We start from the raw sequence: 24,611 nt of genomic DNA, 5'->3' as shown, positions 1-24,611 counted from the left end.
CCACCCTGAAGAGGGTGGCCTCTTGGCCTGGCGTGACAACTGCTGGTGACAAGGTCCCAGCTGCGCACTGCATCACGACGGCAGGCTGCGGGGTGGGGGAGGGGGGGTGGGGGCGGGGCCCTGCCCCCTGAGTACCTGGGCTCACAACTTGGAAGGTGCGGGGTCCCGGGACGCTCCCGCCTTCCTCTGACCGCCTCTCACGTTCCTCTTGGCCTTGGCGGTGACCCCGAGCTGGGGCAGAGGCGAAGGGACGCGACATAAGAGCACAACAAGTGGGGCGTAATGGCGGCCCAGGCTGCAGTAAACCTGTGGGACCGACTAGCTCTTTTGGGGGCGGGGAGTGAGGGGGATTGTCAGAAGGCGGGGGCTGGTGTGTGGGGGTGTTGGCGTGAGGCCGAAGAAAGGGGTGCCAGAAACGCAGGACGGGGTGAACGGGCCCTAGGAGATCCGGCGAACAGGCGGGGGCCTAGGCTGTGAGCCATGCACAGACTGCTGGCCCAAATCTAGACCAATGGCCGACAGGGTAGTGGGCGGCACTCTTATGGACACGCCCCCAGACCGGAGGGCATCTTCCGGGGTTCCTGTGCTGCTCCAGCGCCCCCACGTGGCCAGATTCTGCTCCAGGGAGGGACAGGGTTTTGCATGTGGCCGGGCTAGCCCCAGGCGCTGTCATTGACCTGGCTCTGGAAATTCCAAGCACGGGTTCCTGCTCCGCCATCCGAACCGCACACTCCTGTGTCCCCTGGGACTGGCAATAACTGAGAGCTCTCCCTGAGTATCCAAGGGATACGCAGGGGTGCCAAGGGGCTGGATACTTTTCTTCAAGGGACAGAGAGCCTGCTGCTGTCCGGGTGCTAGGGGAGTAGGGAAGAACCCCACCTACAGCGCTACAGTGGATCTCCACTGTTCGGGAACACCAGCGCCTTAGTGTACAGCGCTCGCTCTGTGTCTCTGTATCTTTGCTTCTGGCATAGCACTGTGTTGGGCAATCCTTCCGCGTGTGTAGCAGGCGCTGGTGTCTGTGTGTCTCCGTCTCTCTAAGTAGTGCTGTTGCCGTCTGCAACTCTGTGGACACCAGCGCTCAGAAGAGACGCTTATCCTTGGCGTGAAGGCAAGCCCTTCTCGTCCTGAGTGAGTTTCACCGGTGGGAGTTCAGAGGGTTTTAGTCCACACGTTCGGAGAGTGCTTTCTCGACCTTGAAAGCCAACAGTGGGCGGTCACTGCTGAAGCGCAGAAGGGGACGGGCGACCCTCCCTCCCTCGCTGGGCCGACGTGAAAGCTGCACAAGCCTGAGGTGCCGTGGCCACACTGTGCGCAGAGGGAGAAACGAGGCCCGCTCTGCTGGCATGAGGGACCCCCCCCTGAACCTTGTGCGAATGCCGGCCAGGGAGACGCTAAGGACAGCTCCCCGTTAAGTCCCACGACTCACCGGTGTCGGAGACATGCACGGCTGCCATCGACCCTATGGAGGCCCTTTCAAAGTGGTTCTGTTCTCCATGTGAGAACACATCCCAGCCTGCCCTGTGGCCCAAGCCTGTGGGGCCTGGAGCAGCAAGAGGATCAAGCTAAACCAGCCATCCTATAGTCCTGACACACGATATATGCGTTCTACAAAGAGCTTGGGCATGGGCAGGGCCGACCCGATTCAGTTGCATGGACCGAGATGTGGGCTCAAGAGTGTTTGTCGGGGGCTTGAACAAAGGCAGGACCCAGCCTGGGTCATGACAGGGACTGTGCTGTGGCCTCGGGAGTGTCTGTCGGGATGAACAAGGGCAGGATCCAGCCTGGATCAGTGCAGGGACCGAGATGTGCTCCAAGGAGTGTTTATCGGCTGCTTGATCATGGGCAGGACCCAGCCTGGCTCGATGACGGGACCGAGAGGTGGTGTCAGGTGTGTTTGTCAGGGGCTTGAACAAAGGGAGGATCCAGCCTGGTTCAGTGCAGGGACCGAGGGGTGGGCTCAGGAGGATTTGTCGGGGGTTTGAACAAGCGCAGGACCCAGCCTGGTTCAATGCAGCGAGTGAGATGCGGGCACAGTGGTGTTTCCTGGGGGGTGGGGGGGGGGGAGGGTGGTTGAACAAGGGGAGGACACACCTTAGTTGAGTTCAGGAGCAGGGAGCCAGCTGTGGGCTCAATACTGTTTGCTGGGGGCTTACCTCAGGCCAGGAACCAGCCTGAGAATCAGATGCAGGCCCAGAAGTGTTGGTCAGTGGCTTCAACACGTGCAGCTCCTGGCCTGGTTCACGGCAGGGACAGAGAAGCCGGCTCAGGGGTATTTGTTCAGCGGCTTGAACAAGGGCAGGACCCAGACTGCGTCGGTGCAGGGCCCGAGATGTGGGCTCAGGAGTGCTTGTCGGGGCTTGAACATGGGAAGCACCCAGGCTGCTTCAGTGCAGGGACCGGGATGTGGGTTCCGGAGTATCTGTCGGGGGCTTGAACAAGACAAGGAGCCAGCCAGGTTCAATGCAGCGAGTGAGATGCGGGCTCAGTAGTGTTTCCTGGGGGCTTGAACAAGGGGAGGACACACCGTAGTTCAGGGGTACAGAGCGCGTTGTGGGCTCAGGAATGTGTTCCGGGGGCTTGACTAAGGCCAGGAACAAGCCTGAGAGTCCGATGCTGGCCCAGGAGTGTCGGTCGGGGGCTTGAAGAAGTGCAGGACCTGGCCTGGTTCGGTGCAGGGAACCGAGATGTGCGCTCAGGAGTATTTGTCGGGGGTTTGGGCAAGGGCAGGACCCAGGATTTGCTCGCTGTGGCCAGCTGAGTGACAGGCGCCTGTGTTCTGCCTTCTCCCATCACCTTGGACAGCTTCACAGTACCAGTCACGTTGGCCGGATCCATTGTCTGTGCCTTCCCTCAGGGAACCAGAAAACAAGGAGCGCTGGCCTCCGCTGACTTGGAGAACCGCTTTCTCCGTGTGCATCTATCTAGGTCGTTCCTTGTCAATGGCGTGGCCCTGTTGCTAGCCCACCAGCCGTCAGGGCCCACAACACTCCGAGTGAGGCCCCTGTGCTTCCCACCTGTGTAGCTTGCTGAGTGCACCTGTCTCCCTGTCTCCCTGTAGCAGGAAAAGGCCAAAGAGACGCCCGGGCCTGCAAGGGCCCCAAGAGACTGTGACAGGCCTGGGTCTGATCCAATCTTGTGAAGAAGGAGCACGTGGATACAGGCACTCTTCCGATACAAGGCACGGAACCTGAGGCCGTAAAGGTAAGGCGGCAACCCTACACGCCGTCCCTTCTCTTTAACACTACCCAGACGCACTCAGTCCCTGAACCGATGCTGCCCTGGGCACCCGGCCCTGTCTGGGCCCACAGCTCATGCCTCCCTGGGCAGAAAGCAGCTTTGCTACCTCAAAGGCACCAAGAGGCCTTGTACCACCCGGGCCTCACTGCTTTGCTAAATGCCAAGACTCTCTTTCAGTTGCTCTCATTAGGCCCAGCTAGAATTCCCGACAGTCAGGCATCCCTGCTTGCCTACACAGCCCACATGCCAAGGAAGCCAGTCCCCGCTTGGGCCCGGGGACATCCAAGACGGTCACCTGGAAGGCAGGGTGCCTCTGAGTGTCATCTGGTGCAGATGCCCTACGACAGAATCAGAGATTCTGCTCCAGCGACGCTGCCAGAAACCTCCGTCTGGGGCAGACGCACCCCTTAGCCCCTCTGGCCCCCCCCCACCCCCACAGCCGGGGGCAAGACCCCAGAGGAAGGAAGGAATTCACGTCAGGACTTGGAGCACGACCCATGGGGTGTCTTTGGCAGGGCCGCTAATGCCGAGCCCCTGGGCCCTGAAATCCACCAGCAGGCTCTCAACCGCCCCCAGGGGCTTCCCTGTCTGCCATTCTCCCGAGGTCCCTTGGCACATGCAAGTAGCCCACCGTCCTTGCTTCCTCCCTCTTCCCTCCCTCACAGGCACACTCCGGCAGAGGGACGCACACGTACACCCACACCTGCGCCTCCCTCGCCTTTCTGCCCTGCCGAGGAGACTGGAAATGCCTGGACGTCTGCCACGCTCACACCCTGTCTCTCCTCGCGTGCCTGTGGTTTTGCACGGACAGCCTAGCTTAGCACATCTTGCGTTGTGTTTCGCATCATGCCAGTGTGTGCCACCCTCGTGGAGACAGCGTGCGGGCCGATGGGCCGATCCTGGGCAGCACTGGCCCAGGGCCCTCCCGGGTCTCCTTCTTCCGTGTGTGGAACAAGTCCCCAGTGCAGCAGGCAATCTGTGCCTCTTTCTCCTTCGGGTCTCTGCTCTTCTCTACAGGAACTTGGCCTCCTCTCCACCCCGGGTCCAGCCATACCCTCGCCCACCATTTCCAGAGGCCAGCCCACGTCCCCATGGACTGAGGGCTCCTCAGGCAGCGGTTTCAAAGCCCCGCCCCACCTGATTTGCCCTCGCGGAATCCTCAGACCATGCACTTCCCTCTCCCTGGTCCAAGCACACACAACCACAAGTTAGAAGTGGCGAGCGTGTTTTGGATTTGGTCTAATTGCGGATTTCTCGAGCCACGGTCCGCAGGATGTATCACTGGCCATCTTTTCCTCATTCCCATCCCGGATACGGTCATGCGGAGAGTCGGTGACCAACCTCCGTCAGCCTGGGGACGCCTCGTGCCTCCTCTTCTGGTCGCTCGTCACCTCCTCTCCCGTCGCCTTCATCTCTGCGTCCGCCCTGGGCCGGACACACACACACACCCCCGCATAAAGACAGGTGACACAAGCACACGCGTGTACACACACACATGCTTGGCACGTGGACACGGACGCAAACAGGGAACACAGGGGTTTCAGGAGCCGAAGACCCGTGTCCAGCAATGACGGAGATGGTGTCACTAGGCACCATGTCCTGCCCTTGGGGCTCCCTGTCCACCTCCTCCCAGAGACGTCCGGATTTTCCCTGAAGCAACTTCAAGCTCAGCAGGTGTGGTGCTGGTGAGATCAGAGTATTGGATGTGGAAATTCACACAAGATCCCAAAGTCAGCGCACAGGTGCACTGGGGCCCTGGACAGGACGCCCTTTCAATGACAGGCCATCCTAGGTTAAGGGGCGGAAGTGAAGGGCCCAGGCATTCTCAAACTCAGTGAGAGGAAGGACGCCGGGGGAATGGCAGGACCCAAGGACAGATGATTCTGACACAGGCACTTAATTCACCCTGCCTCTAGTCGTATCACCTAGGACTCTCGCGCTGCCACCACAGCTGACTGGAGGGGGACTTACTGCGCTCTCAGACACACCGAGTCCCCCCCCAGCCCCCAGTCTCAGCAAGTCACCTGCTACATGCTTGACTCAGGCTCTGGCTCTGCAGCCAGTTTGCATGAGCCTGAGCATCCCCACTTGCGAAAGAAAGTACTGTGTCCCAGCTACTATTCGGCTGTCCCTACGGGGCCTACCTCCAGACCCCATCACCACATGTGTTTCTGTCAGTTGTCTCTCACGGACGAACCTTCCTCCCTGAGGTAGTACTTCAGGGGATCGTCCCACACGTCTTCGCTGATGATCTGCAGGCAACACGAGCAAGGTCAGCCAGGGGCTGACCAGGCTCCCAACCCTCCCATGAGCAGCCAAGAACTCCAACATCAACCACCAACTGTGTGCAAGCCCAAAGCAACCCCACCTCAGCAATCCTGTTCGATTCTGGGCCGTTGTGGCCTGACAGCCAGTTGAGAAAGTTAAGGCTCCTGGTGTCCAGCCTGCGGCTGGGGGCTCCCCGTTCAAAGTCCCAGAACCAGTGGACTGGAGTGGATCGACGTGCCCTGTACCCTGCAGACAGACAGGGGAGACTGGGGTGGACACCGCAGGTGCATCATCCACACGCTTGCACACCCACACTCATCACCCCGGGAGCCACCTTTTACCAGTGATGTCAAGGTAATACTCCTTAATGATCACCGAGTTCAAGAAGTAGGGGTTGTCCCAAAAGGAAAAGATCAGCTTGCAGCGGGACGGCGGATGGCTCCGCACCTGCACCTGCCAGGATAGCGAGGAGGGAAAAGGTGCAAGCTTTTAGGGGCCTCAGCTTGCCTCCAAGGCAGGCATGATCAGCTTCCCCGATGCCTCTCCAAAGTCTCACAGCACAGGAACATGGCTAACACGTTCCTCCCACTCCCCGCCAGGTCCCATACCCACCCTTCCTCAGTCTCCCTCACTGACCTTCAAGTCCATCATGTAGCCGAGAAAGTCTTGATCTTGGTCGCTGATCAGGACGGAGACTTGAGGGTGGCTCATAATCTGCTTTAGGTCAAGGAGCCATTCAGGCCACATGCCGGCCAAGAAGAGCCAGGAGCATCAGCCCTAGTCTGGGGTGGAACAAGGATACTGGAACACGCATCTGCAAGGAGCTTGGCGGGCACTGCCTCTTGCCCGGCCACTGCTGATATCCTCAGGACCTGCCATACCATCAGACACGCTCATGGCTCTGGGCCCCTTGGGATGGTGTGCATCTGCATTCCCCAAGCAGGGGCTGTTTCTGACCGCTACTCTGCTCCTCCAGACCTGTGTATGCTGGGTAGTGGCATGTCACTGCTTATACGGTCAGACTTGCAGTCCTTGTGACAAACCGTGTCTGAAAGTAAAGGGCTTCTTGGGTATGTGTGTGTGTGTTTTTGTGTACGTGTGTGTGTGCGTGTGCGTGTGCGTGAATGACTCACATGTCCCAGCAATGTGCCGGGATCACCCACATTTACACCAATAACTGTCTGCGAACGCTGCTCTTGTGTACCGTCTCTGGTCAATGTTGGCTTAGAGGCCTCGGGGGCTGCGCCTCCTCAGATGCAGGCCTGAAGGAGACACTCAAAGGCATGGCTGCGACACGTCCACCTGTGGCCCTGCCCAGGCCCTACTCGGCTGTGCCTTTGGAGCCTGCCAATTGCCCAGGACCGCATTTCCTTCAGTGGCCTCCGGCGCCCTTCCTGTGCCCTCACCTCCACCCCCTCCGCCTGCTCCTGCCCCTTCTCCCCTTCCTCGTCCTCCTGAGCAGCAGACCCCAAGGAGCAGCGCAAAGGATACAGCTTTGGCCCAGAAGCCAGGGATGCCCTGGATGATGGCGCTCCTCCGAGCCAAGTGACGCTTCCTCCTCTGATGGTTCTTGCGCATGAACTGAACGTAAGCCCTGCGGTTTTGCTCACGCTCAGAGCTCAGTTCTACCTGCAGGGCGGCCAGTGCCTGCAGGGCATCCAGCTCCTGGCGCTCACAAGGGCCTCCGGGCCTTTCCTGGCCCTGCTCCTCCACCGTCTTCTCCTCTAGCTCCTGGGAGGGCCGCTGTTCCTGCTCCTCATCCGCCACAACCTCCACCTCCTCCACGATGTCTTCCGCAAGCAGCTGGAACTCCCGCCCGATCCCCGCCACGTCTCCGTCCACCAGGGCCTCGCCCTCCTCCACCGCCTCCACCCTGAAGAGGGTGGCCTCTTGGCCTGGCGTGACAACTGCTGGTGACAAGGTCCCAGCTGCGCACTGCATCACGACGGCAGGCTGCGGGGTGGGGGAGGGGGGGTGGGGGCGGGGCCCTGCCCCCTGAGTACCTGGGCTCACAACTTGGAAGGTGCGGGGTCCCGGGACGCTCCCGCCTTCCTCTGACCGCCTCTCACGTTCCTCTTGGCCTTGGCGGTGACCCCGAGCTGGGGCAGAGGCGAAGGGACGCGACATAAGAGCACAACAAGTGGGGCGTAATGGCGGCCCAGGCTGCAGTAAACCTGTGGGACCGACTAGCTCTTTTGGGGGCGGGGAGTGAGGGGGATTGTCAGAAGGCGGGGGCTGGTGTGTGGGGGTGTTGGCGTGAGGCCGAAGAAAGGGGTGCCAGAAACGCAGGACGGGGTGAACGGGCCCTAGGAGATCCGGCGAACAGGCGGGGGCCTAGGCTGTGAGCCATGCACAGACTGCTGGCCCAAATCTAGACCAATGGCCGACAGGGTAGTGGGCGGCACTCTTATGGACACGCCCCCAGACCGGAGGGCATCTTCCGGGGTTCCTGTGCTGCTCCAGCGCCCCCACGTGGCCAGATTCTGCTCCAGGGAGGGACAGGGTTTTGCATGTGGCCGGGCTAGCCCCAGGCGCTGTCATTGACCTGGCTCTGGAAATTCCAAGCACGGGTTCCTGCTCCGCCATCCGAACCGCACACTCCTGTGTCCCCTGGGACTGGCAATAACTGAGAGCTCTCCCTGAGTATCCAAGGGATACGCAGGGGTGCCAAGGGGCTGGATACTTTTCTTCAAGGGACAGAGAGCCTGCTGCTGTCCGGGTGCTAGGGGAGTAGGGAAGAACCCCACCTACAGTGCTACAGTGGATCTCCACTGTTCGGGAACACCAGCGCCTTAGTGTACAGCGCTCGCTCTGTGTCTCTGTATCTTTGCTTCTGGCATAGCACTGTGTTGGGCAATCCTTCCGCGTGTGTAGCAGGCGCTGGTGTCTGTGTGTCTCCGTCTCTCTAAGTAGTGCTGTTGCCGTCTGCAACTCTGTGGACACCAGCGCTCAGAAGAGACGCTTATCCTTGGCGTGAAGGCAAGCCCTTCTCGTCCTGAGTGAGTTTCACCGGTGGGAGTTCAGAGGGTTTTAGTCCACACGTTCGGAGAGTGCTTTCTCGACCTTGAAAGCCAACAGTGGGCGGTCACTGCTGAAGCGCAGAAGGGGACGGGCGACCCTCCCTCCCTCGCTGGGCCGACGTGAAAGCTGCACAAGCCTGAGGTGCCGTGGCCACACTGTGCGCAGAGGGAGAAACGAGGCCCGCTCTGCTGGCATGAGGCCCCCCCCCTGAACCTTGTGCGAATGTCGGCCAGGGAGACGCTAAGGACAGCTCCCCGTTAAGTCCCACGACTCACCGGTGTCGGAGACATGCACGGCTGCCATCGACCCTATGGAGGCCCTTTCAAAGTGGTTCTGTTCTCCATGTGAGAACACATCCCAGCCTGCCCTGTGGCCCAAGCCTGTGGGGCCTGGAGCAGCAAGAGGATCAAGCTAAACCAGCCATCCTATAGTCCTGACACACGATATATGCGTTCTACAAAGAGCTTGGGCATGGGCAGGGCCGACCCGATTCAGTTGCATGGACCGAGATGTGGGCTCAAGAGTGTTTGTCGGGGGCTTGAACAAAGGCAGGACCCAGCCTGGGTCATGACAGGGACTGTGCTGTGGCCTCGGGAGTGTCTGTCGGGATGAACAAGGGCAGGATCCAGCCTGGATCAGTGCAGGGACCGAGATGTGCTCCAAGGAGTGTTTATCGGCTGCTTGATCATGGGCAGGACCCAGCCTGGCTCGATGACGGGACCGAGAGGTGGTGTCAGGTGTGTTTGTCAGGGGCTTGAACAAAGGGAGGATCCAGCCTGGTTCAGTGCAGGGACCGAGGGGTGGGCTCAGGAGGATTTGTCGGGGGTTTGAACAAGCGCAGGACCCAGCCTGGTTCAATGCAGCGAGTGAGATGCGGGCACAGTGGTGTTTCCTGGGGGTTGGGGGGGGGAGGGTGGTTGAACAAGGGGAGGACACACCTTAGTTGAGTTCAGGAGCAGGGAGCCAGCTGTGGGCTCAATACTGTTTGCTGGGGGCTTACCTCAGGCCAGGAACCAGCCTGAGAATCAGATGCAGGCCCAGAAGTGTTGGTCAGTGGCTTCAACACGTGCAGCTCCTGGCCTGGTTCACGGCAGGGACAGAGAAGCCGGCTCAGGGGTATTTGTTCAGCGGCTTGAACAAGGGCAGGACCCAGACTGCGTCGGTGCAGGGCCCGAGATGTGGGCTCAGGAGTGCTTGTCGGGGCTTGAACATGGGAAGCACCCAGGCTGCTTCAGTGCAGGGACCGGGATGTGGGTTCCGGAGTATCTGTCGGGGGCTTGAACAAGACAAGGAGCCAGCCAGGTTCAATGCAGCGAGTGAGATGCGGGCTCAGTAGTGTTTCCTGGGGGCTTGAACAAGGGGAGGACACACCGTAGTTCAGGGGTACAGAGCGCGTTGTGGGCTCAGGAATGTGTTCCGGGGGCTTGACTAAGGCCAGGAACATGCCTGAGAGTCCGATGCTGGCCCAGGAGTGTCGGTCGGGGGCTTGAAGAAGTGCAGGACCTGGCCTGGTTCGGTGCAGGGAACCGAGATGTGCGCTCAGGAGTATTTGTCGGGGGTTTGGGCAAGGGCAGGACCCAGGATTTGCTCGCTGTGGCCAGCTGAGTGACAGGCGCCTGTGTTCTGCCTTCTCCCATCACCTTGGACAGCTTCACAGTACCAGTCACGTTGGCCGGATCCATTGTCTGTGCCTTCCCTCAGGGAACCAGAAAACAAGGAGCGCTGGCCTCCGCTGACTTGGAGAACCGCTTTCTCCGTGTGCATCTATCTAGGTCGTTCCTTGTCAATGGCGTGGCCCTGTTGCTAGCCCACCAGCCGTCAGGGCCCACAACACTCCGAGTGAGGCCCCTGTGCTTCCCACCTGTGTAGCTTGCTGAGTGCACCTGTCTCCCTGTCTCCCTGTAGCAGGAAAAGGCCAAAGAGACGCCCGGGCCTGCAAGGGCCCCAAGAGACTGTGACAGGCCTGGGTCTGATCCAATCTTGTGAAGAAGGGGCACGTGGATACAGGCACTCTTCCGATACAAGGCACGGAACCTGAGGCCGTAAAGGTAAGGCGGCAACCCTACACGCCGTCCCTTCTCTTTAACACTACCCAGACGCACTCAGTCCCTGAACCGATGCTGCCCTGGGCACCCGGCCCTGTCTGGGCCCACAGCTCATGCCTCCCTGGGCAGAAAGCAGCTTTGCTACCTCAAAGGCACCAAGAGGCCTTGTACCACCCGGGCCTCACTGCTTTGCTAAATGCCAAGACTCTCTTTCAGTTGCTCTCATTAGGCCCAGCTAGAATTCCCGACAGTCAGGCATCCCTGCTTGCCTACACAGCCCACATGCCAAGGAAGCCAGTCCCCGCTTGGGCCCGGGGACATCCAAGACGGTCACCTGGAAGGCAGGGTGCCTCTGAGTGTCATCTGGTGCAGATGCCCTACGACAGAATCAGAGATTCTGCTCCAGCGACGCTGCCAGAAACCTCCGTCTGGGGCAGACGCGCCCCTTAGCCCCTCTGGCACCCCCCACCCCCCACCCCCACAGCCGGGGGCAAGACCCCAGAGGAAGGAAGGAATTCACGTCAGGACTTGGAGCACGACCCATGGGGTGTCTTTGGCAGGGCCGCTAATGCCTAGCCCCTGGGCCCTGAAATCCACCAGCAGGCTCTCAACCGCCCCCAGGGGCTTCCCTGTCTGCCATTCTCCCGAGGTCCCTTGGCACATGCAAGTAGCCCACCGTCCTTGCTTCCTCCCTCTTCCCTCCCTCACAGGCACACTCCGGCAGAGGGACGCACACGTACACCCACACCTGCGCCTCCCTCGCCTTTCTGCCCTGCCGAGGAGGCTGGAAATGCCTGGACGTCTGCCACGCTCACACCCTGTCTCTCCTCGCGTGCCTGTGGTTTTGCACGGACAGCCTAGCTTAGCACATCTTGCGTTGTGTTTCGCATCATGCCAGTGTGTGCCACCCTCGTGGAGACAGCGTGCGGGCCGATGGGCCGATCCTGGGCAGCACTGGCCCAGGGCCCTCCCGGGTCTCCTTCTTCCGTGTGTGGAACAAGTCCCCAGTGCAGCAGGCAATCTGTGCCTCTTTCTCCTTCGGGTCTCTGCTCTTCTCTACAGGAACTTGGCCTCCTCTCCACCCCGGGTCCAGCCGTACCCTCGCCCACCATTTCCAGAGGCCGGCCCACGTCCCCATGGACTGAGGGCTCCTCAGGCAGCGGTTTCAAAGCCCCGCCCCACCTGATTTGCCCTCGCGGAATCCTCAGACCATGCACTTCCCTCTCCCTGGTCCAAGCACACACAACCACAAGTTAGAAGTGGCGAGCGTGTTTTGGATTTGGTCTAATTGCGGATTTCTCGAGCCACGGTCCGCAGGTATCACTGGCCATCTTTTCCTCATTCCCATCCCGGATACGGTCATGCGGAGAGTCGGTGACCAACCTCCGTCAGCCTGGGGACGCCTCGTGCCTCCTCTTCTGGTCGCTCGTCACCTCCTCTCCCGTCGCCTTCATCTCTGCGTCCGCCCTGGGCCGGACACACACACACACCCCCGCATAAAGACAGGTGACACAAGCACACGCGTGTACACACACACATGCTTGGCACGTGGACACGGACGCAAACAGGGAACACAGGGGTTTCAGGAGCCGAAGACCCGTGTCCAGCAATGACGGAGATGGTGTCACTAGGCACCATGTCCTGCCCTTGGGGCTCCCTGTCCACCTCCTCCCAGAGACGTCCGGATTTTCCCTGAAGCAACTTCAAGCTCAGCAGGTGTGGTGCTGGTGAGATCAGAGTATTGGATGTGGAAATTCACACAAGATCCCAAAGTCAGCGCACAGGTGCACTGGGGCCCTGGACAGGACGCCCTTTCAATGACAGGCCATCCTAGGTTAAGGGGCGGAAGTGAAGGGCCCAGGCATTCTCAAACTCAGTGAGAGGAAGGACGCCGGGGGAATGGCAGGACCCAAGGACAGATGATTCTGACACAGGCACTTAATTCACCCTGCCTCTAGTCGTATCACCTAGGACTCTCGCGCTGCCACCACAGCTGACTGGAGGGGGACTTACTGCGCTCTCGGACACACCGAGTCCCCCCCAGCCCCCAGTCTCAGCAAGTCACCTGCTACATGCTTGACTCAGGCTCTGGCTCTGCAGCCAGTTTGCATGAGCCTGAGCATCCCCACTTGCGAAAGAAAGTACTGTGCCCCAGCTACTATTCGGCTGTCCCTACGGGGCCTACCTCCAGACCCCATCACCACATGTGTTTCTGTCAGTTGTCTCTCACGGACGAACCTTCCTCCCTGAGGTAGTACTTCAGGGGATCGTCCCACACGTCTTCGCTGATGATCTGCAGGCAACACGAGCAAGGTCAGCCAGGGGCTGACCAGGCTCCCAACCCTCCCATGAGCAGCCAAGAACTCCAACATCAACCACCAACTGTGTGCAAGCCCAAAGCAACCCCACCTCAGCAATCCTGTTCGATTCTGGGCCGTTGTGGCCTGACAGCCAGTTGAGAAAGTTAAGGCTCCTGGTGTCCAGCCTGCGGCTGGGGGCTCCCCGTTCAAAGTCCCAGAACCAGTGGACTGGGGTGGATCGACGTGCCCTGTACCCTGCAGACAGACAGGGGAGACTGGGGTGGACACCGCAGGTGCATCATCCACACGCTTGCACACCCACACTCATCACCCCGGGAGCCACCTTTTACCAGTGATGTCAAGGTAATACTCCTTAATGATCACCGAGTTCAAGAAGTAGGGGTTGTCCCGAAAGGAAAAGATCAGCTTGCAGCGGGACGGCGGATGGCTCCACACCTGCACCTGCCAGGATAGCGAGGAGGGAAAAGGTGCAAGCTTCTAGGGGCCTCAGCTTGCCTCCAAGGCAGGCATGATCAGCTTCCCCGATGCCTCTCCAAAGTCTCACAGCACAGGAACATGGCTAACACGTTCCTCCCACTCCCCGCCAGGTCCCATACCCACCCTTCCTCAGTCTCCCTCACTGACCTTCAAGTCCATCATGTAGCCGAGAAAGTCTTGATCTTGGTCGCTGATCAGGACGGAGACTTGAGGGTGGCTCATAATCTGCTTTAGGTCAAGGAGCCATTCAGGCCACATGCCGGCCAAGAAGAGCCAGGAGCATCAGCCCTAGTCTGGGGTGGAACAAGGATACTGGAACACGCATCTGCAAGGAGCTTGGCGGGCACTGCCTCTTGCCCGGCCACTGCTGATATCCTCAGGACCTGCCATACCATCAGACACGCTCATGGCTCTGGGCCCCTTGGGATGGTGTGCATCTGCATTCCCCAAGCAGGGGCTGTTTCTGACCGCTACTCTGCTCCTCCAGACCTGTGTATGCTGGGTAGTGGCATGTCACTGCTTATACGGTCAGACTTGCAGTCCTTGTGACAAACCGTGTCTGAAAGTAAAGGGCTTCTTGGGTATGTGTGTGTGTGTTTTTGTGTACGTGTGTGTGTGCGTGTGCGTGTGCGTGAATGACTCACATGTCCCAGCAATGTGCCGGGATCACCCACATTTACACCAATAACTGTCTGCGAACGCTGCTCTTGTGTACCGTCTCTGGTCAATGTTGGCTTAGAGGCCTCGGGGGCTGCGCCTCCTCAGATGCAGGCCTGAAGGAGACACTCAAAGGCATGGCTGCGACACGTCCACCTGTGGCCCTGCCCAGGCCCTACTCGGCTGTGCCTTTGGAGCCTGCCAATTGCCCAGGACCGCATTTCCTTCAGTGGCCTCTGGCGCCCTTCCTGTGCCCTCGCCTCCACCCCCTCCGCCTGCTCCTGCCCCTTCTCCCCTTCCTCGTCCTCCTGAGCAGCAGACCCCAAGGAGCAGCGCAAAGGATACAGCTTTGGCCCAGAAGCCAGGGATGCCCTGGATGATGGCGCTCCTCCGAGCCAAGTGACGCTTCCTCCTCTGATGGTTCTTGCGCATGAACTGAACGTAAGCCCTGCGGTTTTGCTCACGCTCAGAGCTCAGTTCTACCTGCAGGGCGGCCAGTGCCTGCAGGGCATCCAGCTCCTGGCGCTCACAAGGGCCTCCGGGCCTTTCCTGGCCCTGCTCCTCCACCGTCTTCTCCTCTAGCTCCTGGGAGGGCCGCTGTTCCTGCTCCTCATCCGCCACAACCTCCACCTCCTCCACGATGTCTTCCGCAAGCAGCTGGAACTCCCGCCCGATCCCCGCCACGTCTCCGTCCACCAGGGCCTCGCCCTCCTCCACCGCCTCCACCCTGAAGAGGGTGGCCTCTTGGCCTGGCGTGACAACTGCTGGTGACAAGGTCCCAGCTGCGCACTGCATCACGACGGCAGGCTGCGGGGTGGGGGAGGGGGGGTGGGGGCGGGGCCCTGCCCCCTGAGTACCTGGGCTCACAACTTGGAAGGTGCGGGGTCCCGGGACGCTCCCGCCTTCCTCTGACCGCCTCTCACGTTCCTCTTGGCCTTGGCGGTGACCCCGAGCTGGGGCAGAGGCGAAGGGACGCGACATAAGAGCACAACAAGTGGGGCGTAATGGCGGCCCAGGCTGCAGTAAACCTGTGGGACCGACTAGCTCTTTTGGGGGCGGGGAGTGAGGGGGATTGTCAGAAGGCGGGGGCTGGTGTGTGGGGGTGTTGGCGTGAGGCCGAAGAAAGGGGTGCCAGAAACGCAGGACGGGGTGAACGGGCCCTAGGAGATCCGGCGAACAGGCGGGGGCCTAGGCTGTGAGCCATGCACAGACTGCTGGCCCAAATCTAGACCAATGGCCGACAGGGTAGTGGGCGGCACTCTTATGGACACGCCCCCAGACCGGAGGGCATCTTCCGGGGTTCCTGTGCTGCTCCAGCGCCCCCACGTGGCCAGATTCTGCTCCAGGGAGGGACAGGGTTTTGCATGTGGCCGGGCTAGCCCCAGGCGCTGTCATTGACCTGGCTCTGGAAATTCCAAGCACGGGTTCCTGCTCCGCCATCCGAACCGCACACTCCTGTGTCCCCTGGGACTGGCAATAACTGAGAGCTCTCCCTGAGTATCCAAGGGATACGCAGGGGTGCCAAGGGGCTGGATACTTTTCTTCAAGGGACAGAGAGCCTGCTGCTGTCCGGGTGCTAGGGGAGTAGGGAAGAACCCCACCTACAGCGCTACAGTGGATCTCCACTGTTCGGGAACACCAGCGCCTTAGTGTACAGCGCTCGCTCTGTGTCTCTGTATCTTTGCTTCTGGCATAGCACTGTGTTGGGCAATCCTTCCGCGTGTGTAGCAGGCGCTGGTGTCTGTGTGTCTCCGTCTCTCTAAGTAGTGCTGTTGCCGTCTGCAACTCTGTGGACACCAGCGCTCAGAAGAGACGCTTATCCTTGGCGTGAAGGCAAGCCCTTCTCGTCCTGAGTGAGTTTCACCGGTGGGAGTTCAGAGGGTTTTAGTCCACACGTTCGGAGAGTGCTTTCTCGACCTTGAAAGCCAACAGTGGGCGGTCACTGCTGAAGCGCAGAAGGGGACGGGCGACCCTCCCTCCCTCGCTGGGCCGACGTGAAAGCTGCACAAGCCTGAGGTGCCGTGGCCACACTGTGCGCAGAGGGAGAAACGAGGCCCGCTCTGCTGGCATGAGGCCCCCCCCCTGAACCTTGTGCGAATGTCGGCCAGGGAGACGCTAAGGACAGCTCCCCGTTAAGTCCCACGACTCACCGGTGTCGGAGACATGCACGGCTGCCATCGACCCTATGGAGGCCCTTTCAAAGTGGTTCTGTTCTCCATGTGAGAACACATCCCAGCCTGCCCTGTGGCCCAAGCCTGTGGGGCCTGGAGCAGCAAGAGGATCAAGCTAAACCAGCCATCCTATAGTCCTGACACACGATATATGCGTTCTACAAAGAGCTTGGGCATGGGCAGGGCCGACCCGATTCAGTTGCATGGACCGAGATGTGGGCTCAAGAGTGTTTGTCGGGGGCTTGAACAAAGGCAGGACCCAGCCTGGGTCATGACAGGGACTGTGCTGTGGCCTCGGGAGTGTCTGTCGGGATGAACAAGGGCAGGATCCAGCCTGGATCAGTGCAGGGACCGAGATGTGCTCCAAGGAGTGTTTATCGGCTGCTTGATCATGGGCAGGACCCAGCCTGGCTCGATGACGGGACCGAGAGGTGGTGTCAGGTGTGTTTGTCAGGGGCTTGAACAAAGGGAGGATCCAGCCTGGTTCAGTGCAGGGACCGAGGGGTGGGCTCAGGAGGATTTGTCGGGGGTTTGAACAAGCGCAGGACCCAGCCTGGTTCAATGCAGCGAGTGAGATGCGGGCACAGTGGTGTTTCCTGGGGGTTGGGGGGGGGGAGGGTGGTTGAACAAGGGGAGGACACACCTTAGTTGAGTTCAGGAGCAGGGAGCCAGCTGTGGGCTCAATACTGTTTGCTGGGGGCTTACCTCAGGCCAGGAACCAGCCTGAGAATCAGATGCAGGCCCAGAAGTGTTGGTCAGTGGCTTCAACACGTGCAGCTCCTGGCCTGGTTCACGGCAGGGACAGAGAAGCCGGCTCAGGGGTATTTGTTCAGCGGCTTGAACAAGGGCAGGACCCAGACTGCGTCGGTGCAGGGCCCGAGATGTGGGCTCAGGAGTGCTTGTCGGGGCTTGAACATGGGAAGCACCCAGGCTGCTTCAGTGCAGGGACCGGGATGTGGGTTCCGGAGTATCTGTCGGGGGCTTGAACAAGACAAGGAGCCAGCCAGGTTCAATGCAGCGAGTGAGATGCGGGCTCAGTAGTGTTTCCTGGGGGCTTGAACAAGGGGAGGACACACCGTAGTTCAGGGGTACAGAGCGCGTTGTGGGCTCAGGAATGTGTTCCGGGGGCTTGACTAAGGCCAGGAACAAGCCTGAGAGTCCGATGCTGGCCCAGGAGTGTCGGTCGGGGGCTTGAAGAAGTGCAGGACCTGGCCTGGTTCGGTGCAGGGAACCGAGATGTGCGCTCAGGAGTATTTGTCGGGGGTTTGGGCAAGGGCAGGACCCAGGATTTGCTCGCTGTGGCCAGCTGAGTGACAGGCGCCTGTGTTCTGCCTTCTCCCATCACCTTGGACAGCTTCACAGTACCAGTCACGTTGGCCGGATCCATTGTCTGTGCCTTCCCTCAGGGAACCAGAAAACAAGGAGCGCTGGCCTCCGCTGACTTGGAGAACCGCTTTCTCCGTGTGCATCTATCTAGGTCGTTCCTTGTCAATGGCGTGGCCCTGTTGCTAGCCCACCAGCCGTCAGGGCCCACAACACTCCGAGTGAGGCCCCTGTGCTTCCCACCTGTGTAGCTTGCTGAGTGCACCTGTCTCCCTGTCTCCCTGTAGCAGGAAAAGGCCAAAGAGACGCCCGGGCCTGCAAGGGCCCCAAGAGACTGTGACAGGCCTGGGTCTGATCCAATCTTGTGAAGAAGGAGCACGTGGATACAGGCACTCTTCCGATACAAGGCACGGAACCTGAGGCCGTAAAGGTAAGGCGGCAACCCTACACGCCGTCCCTTCTCTTTAACACTACCCAGACGCACTCAGTCCCTGAACCGATGCTGCCCTGGGCACCCGGCCCTGTCTGGGCCCACAGCTCATGCCTCCCTGGGCAGAAAGCAGCTTTGCTACCTCAAAGGCACCAAGAGGCCTTGTACCACCCGGGCCTCACTGCTTTGCTAAATGCCAAGACTCTCTTTCAGTTGCTCTCATTAGGCCCAGCTAGAATTCCCGACAGTCAGGCATCCCTGCTTGCCTACACAGCCCACATGCCAAGGAAGCCAGTCCCCGCTTGGGCCCGGGGACATCCAAGACGGTCACCTGGAAGGCAGGGTGCCTCTGAGTGTCATCTGGTGCAGATGCCCTACGACAGAATCAGAGATTCTGCTCCAGCGACGCTGCCAGAAACCTCCGTCTGGGGCAGACGCGCCCCTTAGCCCCTCTGGCCCCCCCCACCCCCCACCCCCACAGCCGGGGGCAAGACCCCAGAGGAAGGAAGGAATTCACGTCAGGACTTGGAGCACGACCCATGGGGTGTCTTTGGCAGGGCCGCTAATGCCTAGCCCCTGGGCCCTGAAATCCACCAGCAGGCTCTCAACCGCCCCCAGGGGCTTCCCTGTCTGCCATTCTCCCGAGGTCCCTTGGCACATGCAAGTAGCCCACCGTCCTTGCTTCCTCCCTCTTCCCTCCCTCACAGGCACACTCCGGCAGAGGGACGCACACGTACACCCACACCTGCGCCTCCCTCGCCTTTCTGCCCTGCCGAGGAGGCTGGAAATGCCTGGACGTCTGCCACGCTCACACCCTGTCTCTCCTCGCGTGCCTGTGGTTTTGCACGGACAGCCTAGCTTAGCACATCTTGCGTTGTGTTTCGCATCATGCCAGTGTGTGCCACCCTCGTGGAGACAGCGTGCGGGCCGATGGGCCGATCCTGGGCAGCACTGGCCCAGGGCCCTCCCGGGTCTCCTTCTTCCGTGTGTGGAACAAGTCCCCAGTGCAGCAGGCAATCTGTGCCTCTTTCTCCTTCGGGTCTCTGCTCTTCTCTACAGGAACTTGGCCTCCTCTCCACCCCGGGTCCAGCCGTACCCTCGCCCACCATTTCCAGAGGCCGGCCCACGTCCCCATGGACTGAGGGCTCCTCAGGCAGCGGTTTCAAAGCCCCGCCCCACCTGATTTGCCCTCGCGGAATCCTCAGACCATGCACTTCCCTCTCCCTGGTCCAAGCACACACAACCACAAGTTAGAAGTGGCGAGCGTGTTTTGGATTTGGTCTAATTGCGGATTTCTCGAGCCACGGTCCGCAGGTATCACTGGCCATCTTTTCCTCATTCCCATCCCGGATACGGTCATGCGGAGAGTCGGTGACCAACCTCCGTCAGCCTGGGGACGCCTCGTGCCTCCTCTTCTGGTCGCTCGTCACCTCCTCTCCCGTCGCCTTCATCTCTGCGTCCGCCCTGGGCCGGACACACACACACACCCCCGCATAAAGACAGGTGACACAAGCACACGCGTGTACACACACACATGCTTGGCACGTGGACACGGACGCAAACAGGGAACACAGGGGTTTCAGGAGCCGAAGACCCGTGTCCAGCAATGATGGAGATGGTGTCACTAGGCACCATGTCCTGCCCTTGGGGCTCCCTGTCCACCTCCTCCCAGAGACGTCCGGATTTTCCCTGAAGCAACTTCAAGCTCAGCAGGTGTGGTGCTGGTGAGATCAGAGTATTGGATGTGGAAATTCACACAAGATCCCAAAGTCAGCGCACAGGTGCACTGGGGCCCTGGACAGGACGCCCTTTCAATGACAGGCCATCCTAGGTTAAGGGGCGGAAGTGAAGGGCCCAGGCATTCTCAAACTCAGTGAGAGGAAGGACGCCGGGGGAATGGCAGGACCCAAGGACAGATGATTCTGACACAGGCACTTAATTCACCCTGCCTCTAGTCGTATCACCTAGGACTCTCGCGCTGCCACCACAGCTGACTGGAGGGGGACTTACTGCGCTCTCGGACACACCGAGTCCCCCCCAGCCCCCAGTCTCAGCAAGTCACCTGCTACATGCTTGACTCAGGCTCTGGCTCTGCAGCCAGTTTGCATGAGCCTGAGCATCCCCACTTGCGAAAGAAAGTACTGTGCCCCAGCTACTATTCGGCTGTCCCTACGGGGCCTACCTCCAGACCCCATCACCACATGTGTTTCTGTCAGTTGTCTCTCACGGACGAACCTTCCTCCCTGAGGTAGTACTTCAGGGGATCGTCCCACACGTCTTCGCTGATGATCTGCAGGCAACACGAGCAAGGTCAGCCAGGGGCTGACCAGGCTCCCAACCCTCCCATGAGCAGCCAAGAACTCCAACATCAACCACCAACTGTGTGCAAGCCCAAAGCAACCCCACCTCAGCAATCCTGTTCGATTCTGGGCCGTTGTGGCCTGACAGCCAGTTGAGAAAGTTAAGGCTCCTGGTGTCCAGCCTGCGGCTGGGGGCTCCCCGTTCAAAGTCCCAGAACCAGTGGACTGGGGTGGATCGACGTGCCCTGTACCCTGCAGACAGACAGGGGAGACTGGGGTGGACACCGCAGGTGCATCATCCACACGCTTGCACACCCACACTCATCACCCCGGGAGCCACCTTTTACCAGTGATGTCAAGGTAATACTCCTTAATGATCACCGAGTTCAAGAAGTAGGGGTTGTCCCGAAAGGAAAAGATCAGCTTGCAGCGGGACGGCGGATGGCTCCGCACCTGCACCTGCCAGGATAGCGAGGAGGGAAAAGGTGCAAGCTTCTAGGGGCCTCAGCTTGCCTCCAAGGCAGGCATGATCAGCTTCCCCGATGCCTCTCCAAAGTCTCACAGCACAGGAACATGGCTAACACGTTCCTCCCACTCCCCGCCAGGTCCCATACCCACCCTTCCTCAGTCTCCCTCACTGACCTTCAAGTCCATCATGTAGCCGAGAAAGTCTTGATCTTGGTCGCTGATCAGGACGGAGACTTGAGGGTGGCTCATAATCTGCTTTAGGTCAAGGAGCCATTCAGGCCACATGCCGGCCAAGAAGAGCCAGGAGCATCAGCCTTAGTCTGGGGTGGAACAAGGATACTGGAACACGCATCTGCAAGGAGCTTGGCGGGCACTGCCTCTTGCCCGGCCACTGCTGATATCCTCAGGACCTGCCATACCATCAGACACGCTCATGGCTCTGGGCCCCTTGGGATGGTGTGCATCTGCATTCCCCAAGCAGGGGCTGTTTCTGACCGCTACTCTGCTCCTCCAGACCTGTGTATGCTGGGTAGTGGCATGTCACTGCTTATACGGTCAGACTTGCAGTCCTTGTGACAAACCGTGTCTGAAAGTAAAGGGCTTCTTGGGTATGTGTGTGTGTGTTTTTGTGTACGTGTGTGTGTGCGTGTGCGTGTGCGTGAATGACTCACATGTCCCAGCAATGTGCCGGGATCACCCACATTTACACCAATAACTGTCTGCGAACGCTGCTCTTGTGTACCGTCTCTGGTCAATGTTGGCTTAGAGGCCTCGGGGGCTGCGCCTCCTCAGATGCAGGCCTGAAGGAGACACTCAAAGGCATGGCTGCGACACGTCCACCTGTGGCCCTGCCCAGGCCCTACTCGGCTGTGCCTTTGGAGCCTGCCAATTGCCCAGGACCGCATTTCCTTCAGTGGCCTCTGGCGCCCTTCCTGTGCCCTCGCCTCCACCCCCTCCGCCTGCTCCTGCCCCTTCTCCCCTTCCTCGTCCTCCTGAGCAGCAGACCCCAAGGAGCAGCGCAAAGGATACAGCTTTGGCCCAGAAGCCAGGGATGCCCTGGATGATGGCGCTCCTCCGAGCCAAGTGACGCTTCCTCCTCTGATGGTTCTTGCGCATGAACTGAACGTAAGCCCTGCGGTTTTGCTCACGCTCAGAGCTCAGTTCTACCTGCAGGGCGGCCAGTGCCTGCAGGGCATCCAGCTCCTGGCGCTCACAAGGGCCTCCGGGCCTTTCCTGGCCCTGCTCCTCCACCGTCTTCTCCTCTAGCTCCTGGGAGGGCCGCTGTTCCTGCTCCTCATCCGCCACAACCTCCACCTCCTCCACGATGTCTTCCGCAAGCAGCTGGAACTCCCGCCCGATCCCCGCCACGTCTCCGTCCACCAGGGCCTCGCCCTCCTCCACCGCCTCCACCCTGAAGAGGGTGGCCTCTTGGCCTGGCGTGACAACTGCTGGTGACAAGGTCCCAGCTGCGCACTGCATCACGACGGCAGGCTGCGGGGTGGGGGAGGGGGGGTGGGGGCGGGGCCCTGCCCCCTGAGTACCTGGGCTCACAACTTGGAAGGTGCGGGGTCCCGGGACGCTCCCGCCTTCCTCTGACCGCCTCTCACGTTCCTCTTGGCCTTGGCGGTGACCCCGAGCTGGGGCAGAGGCGAAGGGACGCGACATAAGAGCACAACAAGTGGGGCGTAATGGCGGCCCAGGCTGCAGTAAACCTGTGGGACCGACTAGCTCTTTTGGGGGCGGGGAGTGAGGGGGATTGTCAGAAGGCGGGGGCTGGTGTGTGGGGGTGTTGGCGTGAGGCCGAAGAAAGGGGTGCCAGAAACGCAGGACGGGGTGAACGGGCCCTAGGAGATCCGGCGAACAGGCGGGGGCCTAGGCTGTGAGCCATGCACAGACTGCTGGCCCAAATCTAGACCAATGGCCGACAGGGTAGTGGGCGGCACTCTTATGGACACGCCCCCAGACCGGAGGGCATCTTCCGGGGTTCCTGTGCTGCTCCAGCGCCCCCACGTGGCCAGATTCTGCTCCAGGGAGGGACAGGGTTTTGCATGTGGCCGGGCTAGCCCCAGGCGCTGTCATTGACCTGGCTCTGGAAATTCCAAGCACGGGTTCCTGCTCCGCCATCCGAACCGCACACTCCTGTGTCCCCTGGGACTGGCAATAACTGAGAGCTCTCCCTGAGTATCCAAGGGATACGCAGGGGTGCCAAGGGGCTGGATACTTTTCTTCAAGGGACAGAGAGCCTGCTGCTGTCCGGGTGCTAGGGGAGTAGGGAAGAACCCCACCTACAGTGCTACAGTGGATCTCCACTGTTCGGGAACACCAGCGCCTTAGTGTACAGCGCTCGCTCTGTGTCTCTGTATCTTTGCTTCTGGCATAGCACTGTGTTGGGCAATCCTTCCGCGTGTGTAGCAGGCGCTGGTGTCTGTGTGTCTCCGTCTCTCTAAGTAGTGCTGTTGCCGTCTGCAACTCTGTGGACACCAGCGCTCAGAAGAGACGCTTATCCTTGGCGTGAAGGCAAGCCCTTCTCGTCCTGAGTGAGTTTCACCGGTGGGAGTTCAGAGGGTTTTAGTCCACACGTTCGGAGAGTGCTTTCTCGACCTTGAAAGCCAACAGTGGGCGGTCACTGCTGAAGCGCAGAAGGGGACGGGCGACCCTCCCTCCCTCGCTGGGCCGACGTGAAAGCTGCACAAGCCTGAGGTGCCGTGGCCACACTGTGCGCAGAGGGAGAAACGAGGCCCGCTCTGCTGGCATGAGGGACCCCCCCCTGAACCTTGTGCGAATGCCGGCCAGGGAGACGCTAAGGACAGCTCCCCGTTAAGTCCCACGACTCACCGGTGTCGGAGACATGCACGGCTGCCATCGACCCTATGGAGGCCCTTTCAAAGTGGTTCTGTTCTCCATGTGAGAACACATCCCAGCCTGCCCTGTGGCCCAAGCCTGTGGGGCCTGGAGCAGCAAGAGGATCAAGCTAAACCAGCCATCCTATAGTCCTGACACACGATATATGCGTTCTACAAAGAGCTTGGGCATGGGCAGGGCCGACCCGATTCAGTTGCATGGACCGAGATGTGGGCTCAAGAGTGTTTGTCGGGGGCTTGAACAAAGGCAGGACCCAGCCTGGGTCATGACAGGGACTGTGCTGTGGCCTCGGGAGTGTCTGTCGGGATGAACAAGGGCAGGATCCAGCCTGGATCAGTGCAGGGACCGAGATGTGCTCCAAGGAGTGTTTATCGGCTGCTTGATCATGGGCAGGACCCAGCCTGGCTCGATGACGGGACCGAGAGGTGGTGTCAGGTGTGTTTGTCAGGGGCTTGAACAAAGGGAGGATCCAGCCTGGTTCAGTGCAGGGACCGAGGGGTGGGCTCAGGAGGATTTGTCGGGGGTTTGAACAAGCGCAGGACCCAGCCTGGTTCAATGCAGCGAGTGAGATGCGGGCACAGTGGTGTTTCCTGGGGGTTGGGGGGGGGGAGGGTGGTTGAACAAGGGGAGGACACACCTTAGTTGAGTTCAGGAGCAGGGAGCCAGCTGTGGGCTCAATACTGTTTGCTGGGGGCTTACCTCAGGCCAGGAACCAGCCTGAGAATCAGATGCAGGCCCAGAAGTGTTGGTCAGTGGCTTCAACACGTGCAGCTCCTGGCCTGGTTCACGGCAGGGACAGAGAAGCCGGCTCAGGGGTATTTGTTCAGCGGCTTGAACAAGGGCAGGACCCAGACTGCGTCGGTGCAGGGCCCGAGATGTGGGCTCAGGAGTGCTTGTCGGGGCTTGAACATGGGAAGCACCCAGGCTGCTTCAGTGCAGGGACCGGGATGTGGGTTCCGGAGTATCTGTCGGGGGCTTGAACAAGACAAGGAGCCAGCCAGGTTCAATGCAGCGAGTGAGATGCGGGC

At 60.2% G+C, this 24,611-nt stretch overlaps 1 protein-coding gene across 1 annotated transcript; it reads right to left on the bottom strand.

The window, feature by feature from the left end:
• Window positions 1–20,165: 20,165 nt before the first annotated feature.
• Window positions 20,166–22,278, bottom strand: LOC132344574 (testis-specific Y-encoded protein 1-like; the record flags this gene model as incomplete). Its single annotated transcript, XM_059884239.1, has 6 exons — window positions 20,166–20,243; window positions 20,360–20,505; window positions 20,601–20,712; window positions 20,896–20,973; window positions 21,751–22,166; window positions 22,263–22,278. Coding segments are annotated over 6 exons (846 nt in total), but the record flags the coding sequence as incomplete, so codon positions are not given.
• Window positions 22,279–24,611: the final 2,333 nt, after the last annotated feature.

Source organism: Bos taurus, chromosome Y, assembly GCF_002263795.3.
Source record: "Bos taurus isolate L1 Dominette 01449 registration number 42190680 breed Hereford chromosome Y, ARS-UCD2.0, whole genome shotgun sequence".
Taxonomy (NCBI): domain Eukaryota; kingdom Metazoa; phylum Chordata; class Mammalia; order Artiodactyla; family Bovidae; genus Bos; species Bos taurus.
This window is presented reverse-complemented; position numbering and strand designations above follow the sequence as displayed.